This window comes from Tauraco erythrolophus, chromosome Z, assembly GCF_009769465.1.
Source record: "Tauraco erythrolophus isolate bTauEry1 chromosome Z, bTauEry1.pri, whole genome shotgun sequence".
In the NCBI taxonomy this organism is placed as follows: domain Eukaryota; kingdom Metazoa; phylum Chordata; class Aves; order Musophagiformes; family Musophagidae; genus Tauraco; species Tauraco erythrolophus.
The window spans coordinates 15,931,208-15,947,933 of NC_141496.1; the positions used below are offsets into that span (position 1 = coordinate 15,931,208).

The window sequence follows — 16,726 nt, forward strand, 5'->3', positions numbered from 1 at the left end:
CAGTGCGCTCTGGGGTTCCTTAGCCCCTGGATCCTCAAGGGTCAGCTCCTGCTGCCTCAGGAATGCTTATGCGCTCCTTGATATCCTGTTTAGCTTTGGATGTGAGTGGCAGCATTCTTTGGTCAGGGTGGACTAGTCTTCGTGCTGCGCTTATTACTGCGGTACTCTAGGAAAGTCACTTTGCCTTTGGAACCCACCTGTTCTGCAGAGACCTGTCAAGATGGCTCTATTTTTTTGTCAGTAGAGGTTGGAATAGAATTCACTCCCAGTGTGTGTCAACACTGGTTTCTGGAGAGGTTCACAGAGGACATGAGCTTGGCTCTCTCTGCCTGGATCAGAACTGAAAAGTGAACGTATTATGTGTGTTGCACTGCTCTCTGATCAGGCTCTGTGCCAGTCTGTGGTAGGCACATGGATGCTGCTGTGGCTCAGAGGTTGGTCCCCCTGCACCAAGGGACTGGTAGTGCTTGGGGGAGACCCTGATGAGCGGGCAGAGCTCCCACAGCCCAAGGCCACGTTGCATCCGTGACGTGCTCCAGCCCCACACCTGTTCACTTGTGCTTAGGGCTACTTTGGTGAACTCTGGGTCCTTTGGCAAATGCAAATGTGGTTCCTTTGCCAGTCTGCTCTTGGTTTTCGGGGTGGATTTTGCAAACAGGCTTAAAAACTACATATAGCCGCTACCCATGAAAGCCTGTGTTATCTTGAGGATACCTGTCTTCATAGCAACCAGCTTTTTGCAGAGCAAGGAGTGGTGTTGAAAGGCAGCAAAGGATGCGTGCCTTTAGAAAAAGAGTTCTGTGACATTCTGGAAGCAGGAGTGTAACTAAGTATAGCAGCACTCACTTGGCTTTAGTGGTGATGTCTGTGTAAGAAACTAGTTTGATGATAGCCAGATACACAAGTACATTGTGCATTAGTAGAAAAGCTAAACTTCTGTTGTAAAAAAATTTCCTGATTAAAGCCATGCATAGCCTGAACATTTATTTTTCCCCAAAACAGTAAAAAACCCTGAAGAGTGATTTAAACTGTTGACAAGTTTAACGTAACAAAAAAAAAAAAAAAGCATGCTATGCTTAAGGGCAACCAAATAAAACTTACTGGTAGTTCACATTATGTATCTGCAGGTACTTTCCCCCTTCTAGTAGCCAGCAAGCCAATGATTACCCTCTTTGGCCCAGTTAATTATTCACTTCTGTTGCTCAGATGTAGATATTTGGTGGATTTGAGGTCCGCTAGTTCCTGTGGTTTTCAGCTGTCACTGCAAGAGGACACGTGCCTCCCTTGCATCTCCCAGACACCTGATGGTCCTCTGGGGGTGTCTCAGACACTGTAATGCATCTCAGATGGCACCAGATGCCTGAATCTCTCCAAGTGCCAGAACATAACTCTTAGTCACCTATGGGTGCTGGAAGGGTGACAGACAGTTGACGTATCTAAAAATGATGCACCTTCTCTGAGGTGTGCTTAGTAGGAATTACTTCTTTCATCATTAAAATGATACCTCCTCCCATGTAAACAATGAAACATGCCACAGATGTTTGATGCTATTTTCTGAGTGCCTGTATATTCCTCAGAAATACCTGAAATATCTTAGGAAGCTGGCAGAAGTCCATACAATGTCTGGCTCCTTTGCATTACACTTAGTTCACATCATGCTGGCACTAAGGTCCTTAGTGTGTTTGGATTTTTAAAATTTGTAGCTTTATGCTTGTATATCCTGCATTTTTATACTTGTTTTGAAATAATTAGAGCTTTTCTGATGCTTATTTTAACTGAGGCAGAAATTCACAAGATTACCTCAAATGTAGAGGATATTCAGCGTCCGTGCTGCATTGCGTAGAGTTTCTCGCAGCTCTTGTAGGCAGGCTGAGACAGAGATGAGTCCCGCAGACACGGAATCTATGCTATTTGGGGATGTTTTCTGGTGGGGTTTATCTTGTTCTTGCATGTAATTGTCTCATTTTGATTTTAAAAGGTGGCTGTCTTTGCAATACACTTGACTGCATTGTTTCAGGTCAGCATAGAAAACTATTGTCTTTATTTGCTAAAATGTTCCTTTGAAGGGTTGCCGATGGTATCACCTCATGTGACAGACCTCCCAAGGTCTGTGCAACTAGAACATGCGGCCTTGATTATAAGCAGTTACCCTCTTACCTAGTAAAAAACACATGCTTGGTTTATGTTACATGGCTCCGTTTTCAGGGAGGAAAGAGAGGGCAAGTTCCCCCAGGGGTTCTCATTTATTTGTGATTTGATTTTTTTTTTTTCTAACAGGAAATGATGTAATAAATCAATTTTTGTTGCCTTTCTTAATTATTGATGCAGGTTGCAGGTATTTCACTTATACGGTTGTTTTTTTGCTGTATAAAATCTTTCAATGTGTCATGGATAGTTTACTTGAAAAAAAGATTTCACATGTCAAGTTTAGTAACGACAAAATAAACTGTCCCAAAGAATCAAACAAAGTGTCATCACCTGCATCGCTTAAATACCCTTCATCTCCTGGGGAAACAGATGGGATTTGCACTGTGCCTGGAAGGTCACCAGCCTTGGGCTTTGCCAGACCAACAGAGGAAGCGTCTTCTGTTAAAAATACCCTCCACAGCAGATGTGACAGAAGTGGCTGCTTAATCTGGGTACATCCTTTCTTCTGGTCCTGGCCATCACCGTCGGGCTCCTACTGAGCACTGCATTGGCACAGGTGCTTAAATATGCTTCACAGTGCTTGAATGTGTCTGCTGAGGCTCAGACATCAGAAAATGCCGGTTCTTCGGGCCCAAATCTTGTAAGTGATGTTGATGTGTTCTGGAGATAGCAAAGGGAGAAGATTTTCTGTTTGTGTTGCAGTTCCTGATGGTCTTCCTCCTACGCTTCCCTGTGTCTCCTGAGCAGTACGCTGGTGGCCACCTAATCAGCAAACCAAAAGTTTGTGTGCCTTTTTTTTTATTTTGAGAAAGATTTCTTTGGTATAACTTAATCCCTGATTATTTGGAAAGAAGCTGTCTAAAGTTCTTGACACCCCCCCCCCCCCCCAGGTTTTCCAATTAATTATAAAACAGGATTATAGGACCTGGTAAAGGGTCTTAAACTGTCTTCATCTCCTTGTACACTGAAACACTGATTTAATGAAATATAGCACACTTCTAATCTCTGTAGTCATTGTTTTGGTATTTGCTGAGAATCACTCTGCTTAATTGTCCCTGATTTGCTACCCATTATGAGATGAGCTCTCCACCAAAGCTACACTGTGCTCTTACGCGATGGGCTTGCATGAGGGTTTCTCTACAAAAAATCGTGGTAGCTTCTCTGCCTTCTGTTATTTTGCAGTTTTGTTGCATCATGTCACGTGGGTATCATGTCACAGCCAGCGAGCAAACATTGAATGTAGGGCAGAGTAGGGTGACTGAGAAGCCAGTGGGCTGTTAGATGGTCTCATGATTTGTGTGTGTACTCACCTGTGTGAATTCGGGCACAGTTAGAAGAGAGTACATCTCCGTGTGCTCATTGCTCCTAGGGGTGTTATGCGTTACCAGACTTGCTCACGGATCGGCAGGTAGAGTAACGCAGCATGTGCAGGCTGAAACTCAGATGGAGCCAGGGGGAGCGAAAGCAGACATTTGGGGCCATATGAGAGACCTGTGGATACTAGGACACCTTCCAAAGTTACACTTTTCCTGGTGATGCCAATCTTACATCCTGAAGGTCTTTGAAGAAGGACCTCAAAGCAGTCTTTTCTACCAGGCACAATAAGCCATAACTTCTTTCATCTCCTCAGGCCCTAAATGTTGTACCAGTTCAATAGGGTGAAAGGAATCATTGTCTGGTTTAAAATAGTGCGTACATTTCATCTCCCAAGGTCCTCCATTGGAAAAACATGGAACATTTTGCTCTGATAGGTCGAAGAGGTACACCTTCTACTTGGGGAACTGCCTGTCTCTGCTAAGTTATGAGGTCTCATTGCCTGCTGGTGGTTATTGATGTAATTTAGTGATAACTACACTCTATTTAGGACAGTTACACTTCTATAAAACTGGCATGGCTTAAAACCATATCTATACATGCAAGCAAATGTGCATCTCTGAATGTGAATTCAAGACCTAAGATTTTCCTACGTGTGAATATGAAGATACTTCATTCTCTGTATTACTTCATTCCTGCCATCCTATCGAACCTAATCCCCATTAAGCCAATAGAAAGTTTGCTTGAGAAGAGAAAAAATGTGGCAGAATTTGGACTACAACACGTTTGTTTTGTAGCTTGTGACGTCTAAATTAGAAAATGGAGTTTGTGTATCACAGCTTGTTTGAATACAGATTAGATTGTTTTCCCTGAGATGCGATTGTGATTTTTCCTTTCCTTTTCCCAGCTTAACTTTATGACATCTGTTACTGTTAGGTAAATTACTGTTTCATCAGTTAGAAGAACTAAATTATTTCTGAAATAGTTTCAGGCACACAGTAGAAAGGCAATAAGTAATATTACAGGACTGACTTAAAAGCAACAGTATTCCGGTGAGCTGAAAATTGTTACATCTGCTGGGAGCTGAGTTGGTGCTCGGCTCTGCTTCATTTGTATAATTTCTGTTAAACTGCAAGTCACATTTGTAATGTTTGTGTTTGAGATTTTGCACACTGAAATTATTTTGTATAAATGCATGTCTTATAAAATCATTGTTGCCAAAGAAGGAGATTCTGATGCAGTGATAGATGGAAGAGGTCAACCTTGCAGTTGGATTGGATGATTGTTGTAGGTCCCTTCGAATGGAGCTATTCTATTCTATTCTATTCTATTCTATTCTATTCTATTCTATTCTATTCTATTCTATTCTATTCATTCCGTTCTATTCTTCCTACCTGGAGCAAAATCATCTTGTGATAATGATTAACCAGAGTGACCGTACAGGTGAATACTAGTAGTAAGAGGCTGTGCCCACGTTTTGATAATACCTATTGTTTTCCATAATGAATGCAGGACTGGGACCAGTTCATAAATGTGCAGTCTGTTTCTACAGTAGTAATGCTTTACCTGTACATTCACAGTCACTGGCAGACATAATCTGGATATAGTTTGTCCAGTTGGCCTCATCTCATCATCAGTCTTAAAGCTGTGAGTTCTCTGCTTAGCTCAGTTGGTAGAACTCTGTGCTGAGTAATTCTGTTTAATATACAGTTAAATTGTGTTATTTACAAATGATTAGGTGTATATGTTAGAGTGGAAAGGTTAATACACATTCTCTCCCAGCCTACCATGTTATTTTGGTTGCAAATGTGTGTGCCTCATTAGCTCTACTCATTTGTCTCTGATTTTTCAATATTTTAATGTACCATGTAAAGCCCATTGATAAGTAACTCTCACAGTGTGTATGGTGGGTGGCCAATTAGCCATCCAGGGCACGCGTTCGTGTCTGGTGCATGTGTGCTTGATTTCTTAACTGCCTGCCAGGGTTTCTGGGTTGCAGTCAAGGCAAAAGAAAAGAGAGTACAAGATATAGACAAGTGGTCTCCTGCCTGAATCAGATCAGTGAGATATTTTTCCTTTATTCTCCACCTAGGCAGGAGATGGCTGACCCCAGTTTGACTGGCTCAAAGAGCCTCATAGCACCGTGCCCATGCTGCTCCCTCTGAAATTCTACTGAGTCTCGTTAGCTTTCACTGTTTTTTTTGGGTTGTTCAGTAGTAGTAGTGAAGCTCTTGCTACGATCAAGTGGCATTTTCTGGCTTGTCAGATCTCCCTTCCGCAGTCAGCCACTATCCAGCAAGACTTTGTGTCTCTGCACATTGCAATGTGAAGGACCTGCTAACTTACAAGAAAATATGGGCAGCTTGTGGCTGCTAAAATAAACAAGCACACATGGTCAGCCTCTACAGAGGCTTTGTAAAGCAAGGATTACCTATTCTGTTTTCAAGTGACTGCAAAATATTTTATGGAAAAGGCAAATGTATCAAGTGTGTTGTTTTAATGGTTATTGAATGTTTGTTCTTAACCTTGCTGAAAAGACAAGTAACAATAACAATGCAGTTACTTGTATTGTCTTTCTCATGACTTCTTGTAAATTTTAATAGCTAAAAAGCATAAACCATTGTTTAAGCTATGTAAAGTGCAGAAAAGCACAGATATTTTGTATGAGGACCCTCTTACTATTTAAACTGGCCGTTCCCAGCCTGGAGTCCTTCACAGCACAGTTCAACTCTCCAGGGAGAGGCAGAAGCAGATTATGCACATGAAAAGCACATAATGTTTGTGCATGTTTCTTTTTTCAAGGTGCAAAATTGTGTTTCAAAAAATAGCCTAAAAATACACTTAGGATGCTAATTTCAGGAGCATTGGAGCCAGTGGAGTCAGATGAAGTCCTAAGCAGAGTGTACCAAACAAGCCCTACCTAGACACATCTCTTTTGCTGTTCCAGTTATTTGATTGCCAGTAGGGCAGATGTAAGACTGTGTATTTATAAAACGGAAAAGTTTGATCGAAAAACAATACAGTTATTAAAATGTTGTCCACACTGAAAAATTTCAGAGCCATTCTCCTGGAAGAATGATGGATGAGCTTTGCCTGCTTTGTTTGAGAATCACAGTAAGTGACTAAATGGAGGTCTTCAATTTGTTTTAAGTCGAATGTGTATCATCTGGACAGTGTCTCCCATCTTCAGGCTGACGCTTGCATTGTCTGTACAGGATGAACATTAACACCACTTCAGATTTCAGTGTGGTGAATCAGAGTGCGGTAAGATCTGAGTTGCTGTGTGTAAAAAGGAAGAAATGTATGAACTTAATATGCCAATTGTGTCTTTTTAGGCTCTGAGGAGTTAGGAAGTGGAAGCTATGGGCATCGATATATCACAGACACAGTGACTGGTGACGATGATGGGTTTGACATCGATGACTCAGACTACGACATTTACATAGAAGAGGTAAATTTCAAGATTCCGCTTTGGCATTTCTGTTTCCTTTATAGTCTCGCTATTTTAAAATGTCTGATCTCATCAGGAAATTTAATATCTGATATTATATGTTCAAATATAATAATGTAGTTGTTTCTTTTTCTTCGGTGAGGATGAATTTGTTACCTCAGATCTGTATCTTGAAAGGTATTAATTTAATTTCAACATAGCATTTTAGGTTTTACTTAATTTATGTTTCTTTATTTCCTTTCAGTTCAGACCACTTCCTGCTATCAAAGGAGGCAACAGAAAATTTCTGGTCGAAACTAAGGTCACACCAGGGGCCAGTTCCAGGCTCCTGTCACGGGTTCTTACAACCACTTCTGAACCTACTACTTCCACTCCCACCACCACACGGCCTTCAACCACAGCGAGGGCGACTACGTCTCGGGCAGCGAGGAGGGGCAGCGTGTCTTCTGCGACACGCCTCTTCGATCTCTCCTGTGATGAGGCTGTCTGTTCTGCAGACAGCTTTTGCGTCAATGACTATGACCGTGGCGGCTCACGCTGCCACTGCAACTTGGGAAAAGGAGGAGAGACGTGTGCAGAAGGTAGGTTTCTGCTTGCCCGCTGCTGCTGGCTTCTCTTTGTCTGGGGCAAGTAGCGGCTTCGCGGTGAAACAACCAAAGTGAGCTTTGGGAATAGCCAGCTGGGCTTGATGGATCCCTAAGAATAGCAGCAGCTTAGAATCCCATCAGGAGATCATCAGCATCCCAGCTCAGACGCCGGCCTCTCTGCTTCTCTGTCCTCAGCTAGGTGTGAATAAGTTATTCTTTAATAAAGCTGAATGCAGATGCCGTGTGTATGTGCACAGGGGAGTTTAAACCTCCTTCCACCTCCTAGGAGTGGGAGGGTGAAGGAGCCAGGTGTGCTGGTAGGCATCCAGGCCTGACAGGGTTCAGCCGTGTTATCCACAGCTTCTATCAGGGACACTCAGCCCCTCTTTGACCCTTGCCTTTCGCCTGCAGCTGAAGCCATGAACCACCCACATTTCCGGAGTGGTCCATCAGGTGATGATGATCCTGCAGCAGGTCTGTGAGACAAAGTTCCAGTTGTAAAGCTATCTCCAGAGGAGGCTTTCCCCGTGGTCTGCAGGGCAGAAGTGTTGGAGTGGTAGACCCAGCACTTGTGTCGGGTAGCCTGGGGCAAGGGAGGAACAAAACCCTCTCCCCAGTTCAGAAAGCATGACCTGAAGCCTGTGTCAAGGTAAGGAGATGTGGTTGTCCCAGTCAGGACTTGCCACATGTCCTGTTGCCTCTCTGCAGGGTACATGAGCCAGGGCAAGAGCTTGCTGAGCTGAAGGAGGCCATCCTGCTTCTCCTTTTCTTGCCATCTTCCTGTCCTCTTCCTCTGCAGTCCTAACCTTGCCCTTTCATTGAGTCTGATGTTGAGCTGATCACCTGGTGAGCCAGTTCAACTAGCTTACCAGGCCATAAGTAGGCCACTTTTATTCCTCTCTGGAGTTTTCTTCTGGTTTGGTGACCAAGGGATCAGATGAATGCCAGAGCTCATGCAAAGCAAATATCCCATTGCTTGTAGTGGTGCTGTCCCACCAGCTAAGAAAGAGCTGATCTGCCCCTCTGCATGCTGATCTGATCTACCACGGCCCTGCCACACAGCAGAGCACCAGGCACACACGTTTGCAGGCTGGTGTTAGGCGTTTGTGATGCACAGTGTCATGCATCGAGGATACAGACATCGAGGGTGTTTGATCTTCTCCTCTCAGTGCTGGAGTAAAGAGAACTCATCCTGAAAACAATCTGTTGTGACTCAGCCACATGGAACAGCTGCAGATGTGATTTTGGACCTTGATCAAGTATGAAGAGTTGAGGACTTATTTGAAGTGACATAACTGTATACAACTTGTAGAACGGGTTTGTTAATGTCAGTCCAAACCCACCATTTTTCACAAGGGAGTGTGTTATTCCTTAGCAAGCAGTAGCATCGTGTACCAATATTCCTTTGTACTGAATTTCTCCATAGCAGCCAATATTGTTAAATAGTGTATTAATCTGAATGAAAACAGACTTTTCTCTACGATCAACAGCTGCATGACACTCCGGTCCAGTCAGTTCTGCTTGTGATCAGGACATGAGTTAATTGCTGTCTGCTGCAGTCACATCCAGGTTTATAGTACACTGGTTCTCTTCAGCTCAACCTAAAAGGTATGCCTGGAAAACAAAAAGGCTGAGAGCTGTATCTACATCCAGATATGCAAGAAAAACTCACTCACTATTCAAATAGCAAAGAGGAATAGGACTCCTCATCCTTCCTTCCTCATTAGACTCAGATCCACTTCAAAAATAAGAATTCAGTCCTGAAACTATGTCTGTTCTCAGTGTTTCTTAGGAAAACAATCTGCAAAGGTAGCAGTGAGACTTCTCTCTGATTTTCTTCTGCTGTGCTGAAGCCGGGATGGTTCTCTAACGTAAGACAACAAATTGATAACACCAGCTGACAAGAGCAATATGAAAGGCCACTGTTGCATCCAGGGATGGAGAGCTGCCTGCAGGGACACTTTTCCCCATCACTCCCTTTACCTTCTGCCCTGAGCTGACTTGAGGGAAGTGCTGCGAGCTGCTGGGCTCTTATGAGCCATCCAAGGATTCTGCAGATGCTGGACACAGCAGCTATGGAGCAGCAGTGACTAGCACGGCGTGGAGTCTGGCCACGTTTCCCACATATGTTTTTTGTAATCCTGCAAAACAGAAAATTACTTTATTGTCTCTGTGTTAAATGAATTCTTAAAAGGAGATAAATGCAAAATAGATGGGTTCTGTCTTCTGTAACAAGGATGAAAATCTGGAGAAAGTTCCATTGAAGCCAGCAGTTAAACTGTTGAGCAGTATTTGGCCCTCAGTATTGTGTTTCTTTCCAAGTTCACCAGGTCTTTGGGAATAAAAGAATTAGTTGTGAAAGGTGATGGGAAGACACGGCAGAAGGTTAACTGATTGTTGACAGCTGCTGACTAATGGTTGTCTCTGGAGGAACTCTGCCTTGCATTTTCATGGGATGTTATCTAGTACTAAATGTGTATATTGATTTTTATATGGGAGAAAACTGCTAAATAACATGCTTCTGTCTTTGCTTTTCAGATATTATTATCCAGTATCCTCAGTTCTCTGGCTACTCATACATCACCTTTGAACCACTGAAAAACTCCTATCAGACATTTCAAATTACCCTTGAATTCAGGGTAAGTTTAAGCAATTCCGAGCTCACATAGGAGCTTTAAATTTGATTCGCTTGTTTTGATGTTGTGGACAATGGAACGATAACTTAGCTTCGGTATAGCTTATAATGTAATTGTGGTGAACCTACACATAAGCTTCACCTCTAAAGATCTGGCTTCACTTTCAATGAGTGTGAATGAAGCTGGTAATCTGGGCTGAAATGTTTGCATTATTGGTAGGCAGCGCATGAGAAGATCACTGGGACTACTGGCATTGCAGACTAGCAGCAATGTACATTGGCAAAGTCATAGCCATGTGAATGGAATTTTTGTGAATTACAGTTTGGCAGTGGCATGCGGTATCTTTGCACATAAGAAATTGTGGTCTTCTTGTACTGAGCAAAACACTGCTCTGTATTCAGAGTTCCTTTCCTATCATGCAGGGTTTAAGTAGACATTATTTTCCACTGTTTGCTGACATTTGGGACAGTGACTACTACCACATGCAAGATATTGGACTACTTAAGCTACAGTTCTGCAGTGTACATCCCTCAGTGACTTGTGTTAATGCTGTCTGTGCATTACGGACAGAGCTGGTAGAGCTGCCTGTAGGGAGGGTGGCCGAGCTGTCTGATGCAGCCCTGCGCCCAGGTAAGGCAGACTTGCCAGCCTCACAGCCTGGGAACGAGACTGTCAGAGCAGCAGCAGTCTGTTGCCTCAGGTGATGATCTGACACCCCTCTGGCGGTTCGTCAGCTGAAAACCCAGGATGGCTGTGAAAAGCTGCTGTGTCTGCTGCTCCGCACATATGGAGAAATCCTGCCTGCACAGGGTGTTCGACTTGAAAAGTGTCAGGCTCACTGCACGCGTGAGGTGGGGTGTGTGTATTCGTGTGCAGTGAGTCCAATGTGTCTGCACTTAACAGACTTGCTAGGACATCCTTGCTAGACTGTAAGCTCAGAGGTCTCATATGGGACATGTCTGACAGTCCTTAATTGAAAGCATTAGGGTTGTTTTTAGGTCTGATAGCATCATACTCTAAGTAGAAGAGATGTTCTTAAACCATTTAAGCATTAAGGCAATGTTTTTCTAGGTTCTTCAAATGCAAGATTCAAAACTGATCAACCGATTTCTGATTCTGCAAGTTATAAACTCCAACTGAAAAATGCTGTCCCTTTTATGGAAAAAAGTCCCCCAGTACTGCTTGTGTTTTTCTGTCACTGTGAGGCTCAGACTTTGATTTTTCATGTTGATGCTGTGATTGCAGGCTGAATCAGAAGATGGTTTGCTGCTATACTGTGGAGAGAATGAACACGGTCGTGGTGATTTTATGTCACTAGCAATCATCCGACGTAGCATCCAGTTCAGGTAAAACCTGCACCCTAAATCTAATGAAAAGAGAAGGGGCCTTTGCTGCCTTCTGAGACTGTATAAGATGAATATCTGTTGTATCTTTGACTTCTGCTCCATGCAGTGCACAAAATGGACAGCGTTACTTCATTTAACAATTCTTCAATATTTTTGTCTCTCATCCTTTTTAGTGTGTGGACATGTGCCCTGTTGAACTCTTTTTATCGTGGTTTAGAGGCAAAATAGTCAGTTTCCTTCAAGACATTAGTCCGGGGCTCATTGCTGTGTTATCAGAAACGCAAGTGAGGCCACCGCATTTGCTAAGCTTATGCTGTATTGAGGTGTGCGTAGTCAACGTTTTTGCTTCACAGCAAAAGCACCTGCAGATAGCATGGCAAAACAAAGGATTTAATGCCAGCTAAGGGCCTGGAACTTCATCTTATATCCCTTGTTTAGATGGCAGTTGCAGGTTTTTTAAATGCGGATGGAGGGTGTTTCTTGCAGTCCCATAGGTATGAAACACATGAAAGAGTATCTCAATGATCTCCTTACTTGGGAGGGTGAGTCCTTTGAAAGTGGGGAATAAGAAAGTGAAAAATGTGCCTTAGTTGTGTTTCTGTTCACCTGCAGTGAACGCAGTCAGAGAAAACAGCACGTTTTGTACACATTCAGTTCCACAGAGACTCTCCTGGAAGTTTCCTTGCAAATCAGGACTCAGTTTCATGTAGAATCACAGTTATTAATGTAGTACTGCGTTTCACCAGGAAGCTAGAAAAATTCCCAAGTGAAATTACTGTGATAGCAGAAACTCAGATTGTAATACCCTCCATCTTGAAACAGTTTCAGCTGTTGGCAAGCTTTGCAATGCACTTGGTATGGCTAGAGAATGCAAAACCTTCTCTGTGGGAGAAAGATAATGAAGTTTGAAACTTAGAACAGATCATATGTAGACCTGCTGTCTAATTTTCATGTGGCCTACTAATATGCCATGTGAAACAGAGAGGTTCCCAGGAGTGAAGGGAATATTCGAAGTCTAAAGCTGGCTTTCACTTATTTGGTTAACGTAAGATTGTCGCTTTACGCTCTCTGTCTCACACTCCCAGGTTCAACTGTGGCACTGGAGTTGCAGTCATAACAAGTGAAAATAAAATCAAGCTGGGGAACTGGCACAGTGTCACGTTGTTCAGAGACGGCGTTAATGGCTGGCTCAGGATGGACAGCGATGCTCCAGTGACAGGAAAATCTCAGGTAGGTAGTCCTGCAGCTTGACCTTGGGCTCTCTCGAGATTATGATGGCATTTTTTCTTGCCTTCAGAAGTCCTATCAGATTTAAAAGGTACATTATTATTTATCATTGTTGGGCCATTTAGTGAACCAGGATCGGTGTACAGATGACTCTTCCACATAAAAAGAGGAAGAAAGAAAAAGTTCCACAGTCTAAAAATCATGTAGATAAATATCCCAGTGCTGAATCCCATCACATCCCAGTTGTCCTCCATCCTTGGTCTGCCACCCTCCTGCTACACTTTGCTAGTTTCACAGACAGGCTGCTGTTAAAAGTTTGCCACGTTTTACAGCTGCTGGCCCTGATTGCTTTCTTTTTTAAGGCTCAGAATGCTGCTCTGCTTCCTCAGCCAGAAAAATTAGATGCCTATGTGTATATATTTATGTATAATGTGCATACAGCCACACAAGATTTGTATACAGAAGTGTAATTACATATATAACGTGGACATAGATTTAAGCACAGTAATGGAGACAGACATTCTGCTCTTACTTACGTTAACACCACCAATTTTGAATGAGGCTGCCAGGATACAATATAATAGAGGAAGATGTCTTGACTTGCTCATCTGTTGCCAGACTAGGAAAACAGAAGAGAAATTAAGGCACTGGAAAAAAAGACAGTTGCAAATTGTTTCAAATGTCTTTCCTCTTCCCTTTGATAGACACCATTAGCATGCCATCCCTAGCCCTGAAAAAAAGCCGCTTCAGACATCTTAGTAACTTGCGCTTTCACGCGCAGGCACTGAATGAAAAAAAATGGGGCATGTTGAGTTCTCATCAGGTGGAAATGACAGAGGAAAGGATTTCAGTGTCTGTCACGTGTTACTATATGTTACCAAAGCTATGAGGCCACACAAAGGGCAAATGTCAATCAGGAGAGATGTGTCCAGTAAAGACTAGTGCCATTGTGCAGCACTTTGGTAAGACTGCATCTGACTGCGCATGGCTGTGATCACCCATAGCTGAGAAAGATGAAGTCGAAGAAGTAAAGGTGCAACAAAGGGCTAGTAGGATGGTTATGGTCCACAGATTCTGTTACAAGAAGATTTTGACAGTGGACACACATTTTTCTAGTTGCAGCTATACCAGAGAAAAAAGTTAATTGCTCCAGGTCCTGCTCTCCCCCAGAACTTGCTGCTCCTGTAGTATTGTTTGCTCCAGTGGATCCTTCTGAGCCCTTCCTACTCAGAATGCCCTGGATTAGTCTCAGCAAAGCAGTAGTCTTTTCTGACCTGGTGCATTTTGACTTGAAGAGTCTTAGAGAGTGCCCAAAAGAGAAGTGGGGCTTGACAGACTGAGGGCAGGAGCATCAAACATGATGGAAGATGGCAAGTGGATGGAGACGGGCTGGAGAGCTGTATGCCCACAGCCCGGCCATATGCCCAGTGTGAAACCCTGTGGATATCTGAACTCTCTTTAGCCACAGGCTCCACCTGAACTATTTTTCTCTGTGGAAATTGAGATCGGTTTGATGTATTTCTGCAGTGCACTATGCAGTGAACACCCATGGACTCAATAACCTTCGTTTATTTAGCCTGACAAAACATAGGCTATGGGGATATAATTTGTTGTTATAAATAGCAAGGAGACAGGGCAGGGGTGGAAAATCCAGAGAGCTTTTAGGCTAAAGGTCATAGCTGGCAGAAGGACACATTGGCAAAAACTGGCCATGCATAAATGTGGGAATTTTTAATGTTTTCTTCTAAAGGGCGGCAAGGTTTTGATACAGCCTTTGAGTAGGAGGCAGAAGATTTATTTTGATCAATTTATGAAAGTATTTGTGAATTCATTGCCCACAAAGCATGGAGTTTGATTCAATGGTCCAAAAAGTTGTGTTTAGTTTGGTTTCGGTGTTTTTTTACCTGCATGTGCAGTATAACAGTATTAGTAAACATGTGTATATACATTTCTAGAGGCAGGTTAAGGTCGAAAAAAAGATGGGGAGTAAAATTAGTGCTGGCAAAGTGAACAGAACCCCACTGAAGTAGTAATTGTGTCAGTTTATGCCTTGTCTTTTATTTTACTGTTGTTTTTTTGTCATTTTATTATTACTCAACACTAAGCACTTGTAGGGTTCTGTTCAAAAGGCAATATCCCATTGGTCTGTGTCCCACAGGGCTTAGAGTTTAGAAAACAAACAATTTTGGCAAAAGTAAAGGAAGAAATTGCAATAAAAGACAGATCACAATCTCTCCTTAGAACATAGTGATTTTTAAGCTTTTTATTTTGCATTAAATAGTCCATGTTATCATGACGGATACGGGTGCAAAAAGTAACATTTAAAATGATAGACTGAGTAGAGGGATGACTAATGGAAAGGAATTACCAGTAAGCAACCTGCATATCCCCTGACACAATTCTTTGTGGAGAAAAAAAATTGATTATACTTGATTACATTTGATTATAGCGTGGCTTAATTAGTCATCCTGTGCTATATCTGTTCTACATCATGTTGTCCTCTGTTTTCCCTTCAGGGCCAATATAGTAAAATTACATTCCGGACTCCCTTCTACGTTGGTGGTGCCCCCAGCGTGTACTGGCTGGTCCGAGCCACAGGCACCAACCGCGGGTTTCAGGGCTGCGTTGAGTCGCTCAGCGTCAATGGAAAGATAATTGACATGAGACCCTGGCCATTAGGGAAAGCTCTCAGTGGTGCTGATGTCGGTAAGTGTAATGGCATGGGGTCTTTAATCAGCGATAAAACAGTGGTTGCTTTTTTATCCTGTTGAAAAAAATTGAGCAATACTCCAGGTTTGTGAGATGGATGGTGTGGTCTCTGGCTCTGGCATAGTATTTCTTTGTGCCTTTGCACATTGCTTTTGCTGGGTCTGTAGTAGGAGAGTTTTATCACGTTGTACAAACAATCATCACTATAGTATATCAAAAACCCTTGTGGATACAGTTATGCAGATCAATAGTAAAATTAGTTCTCATGAGCAAACAGGAAACTTAGTGTTGCCCATATTATTACATCTGCATGAGTATTTCTGCCAACATCTCTCAGGATGCCTCTTCATGCCCCTGACTGATACAGTCATATAATCAGAAATCAATACCATGCACGCTGTGTTCGTATTTAAAACACTATGGACACAAGATGTGTTTTGCCTGAAGACATCATTGCACTTGTCCAAAGCAATGCAGGGATCTTTCACACCCACAGCAGTGCTGTGGCCATTACAAAGGGCTTCTCCCCATGAAACCCCGTTACTGCTGAGGCAAATAAGCTTTCCTGTCGATCATCCATTGTTTTCATTTCCAGTGTGTTTTAAAATTACCATGGAATAAATTCGTTTGACAGCTTTACGAAATGGTATTATAACATTATCTCCCCTTCACAGATTAAAAGATGGAGAAGTAGGGAAGTTAATTAACTAGTCCTGTCTTACTTATTCATCTCTATTTCATACATGTAATGGGCACTTGAAAAAAAGACAGAGCAACAAAATTCTTGCTTTAATGACCTCCCAGTCTAAACAGTTTAAGAATAAGAGTAAACCCAAGTCAGAAAGCAAGTAGTAAAGGCAGGAAATAGATCCCATATTTCTGAACTCTCCGTCTCATGCTTCAGCCACAAAGTCATCTTTCTTCTCTTCCATAGCTGTGCGTTTGGCATCCCAAGAAGGAAGTGATTAATGAAATACTTCCTAACAATCACTCTGTATTCTCTAGATAACATGACCAAACTTCTGTGCAATACAGAAGGGGAACAGAGTGGCCCAAGAAGCAGATGCTGAAAAGAATAAGACTTTGGAAGCAGCAAGTAATTTCACACTAGAGTGAGAATCTATGGAATTTAGATAGTTAGATGAAAGCCCTGCTGAAGTTCGCCGCGTCTGAGTCTCTGTTGCCTTTTGGATTGCAGCTAGCTTTGTTCTCATCCATGAATGCTCCACATACTACTGCATTAACAATCAACATCAATGAAAACAAATGCTGGGTCTCTACCCTATGTGGCTCAAAACTGAACAATAG

The 16,726-nt window shown here is 42.6% G+C and overlaps 1 protein-coding gene across 4 annotated transcripts in view; it reads left to right on the plus strand.

Annotated features, from left to right (window-relative positions):
• The window catches only part of EGFLAM (EGF like, fibronectin type III and laminin G domains), a 59,194-nt gene that overhangs the window by 19,716 nt on the left and 22,752 nt on the right, over positions 1-16,726 (plus strand). For all 4 annotated transcript variants that reach the window (XM_086629315.1, XM_086629316.1, XM_086629317.1 and 1 more), the window contains 6 exons: positions 6,798-6,913; positions 7,158-7,494; positions 10,039-10,139; positions 11,382-11,482; positions 12,568-12,712; positions 15,226-15,415. In XM_086629315.1, coding sequence (XP_086485441.1) covers positions 6,798-6,913; positions 7,158-7,494; positions 10,039-10,139; positions 11,382-11,482; positions 12,568-12,712; positions 15,226-15,415 — 990 coding nt within the window. The remainder of the gene's footprint in view (positions 1-6,797; positions 6,914-7,157; positions 7,495-10,038; positions 10,140-11,381; positions 11,483-12,567; positions 12,713-15,225; positions 15,416-16,726) is intronic.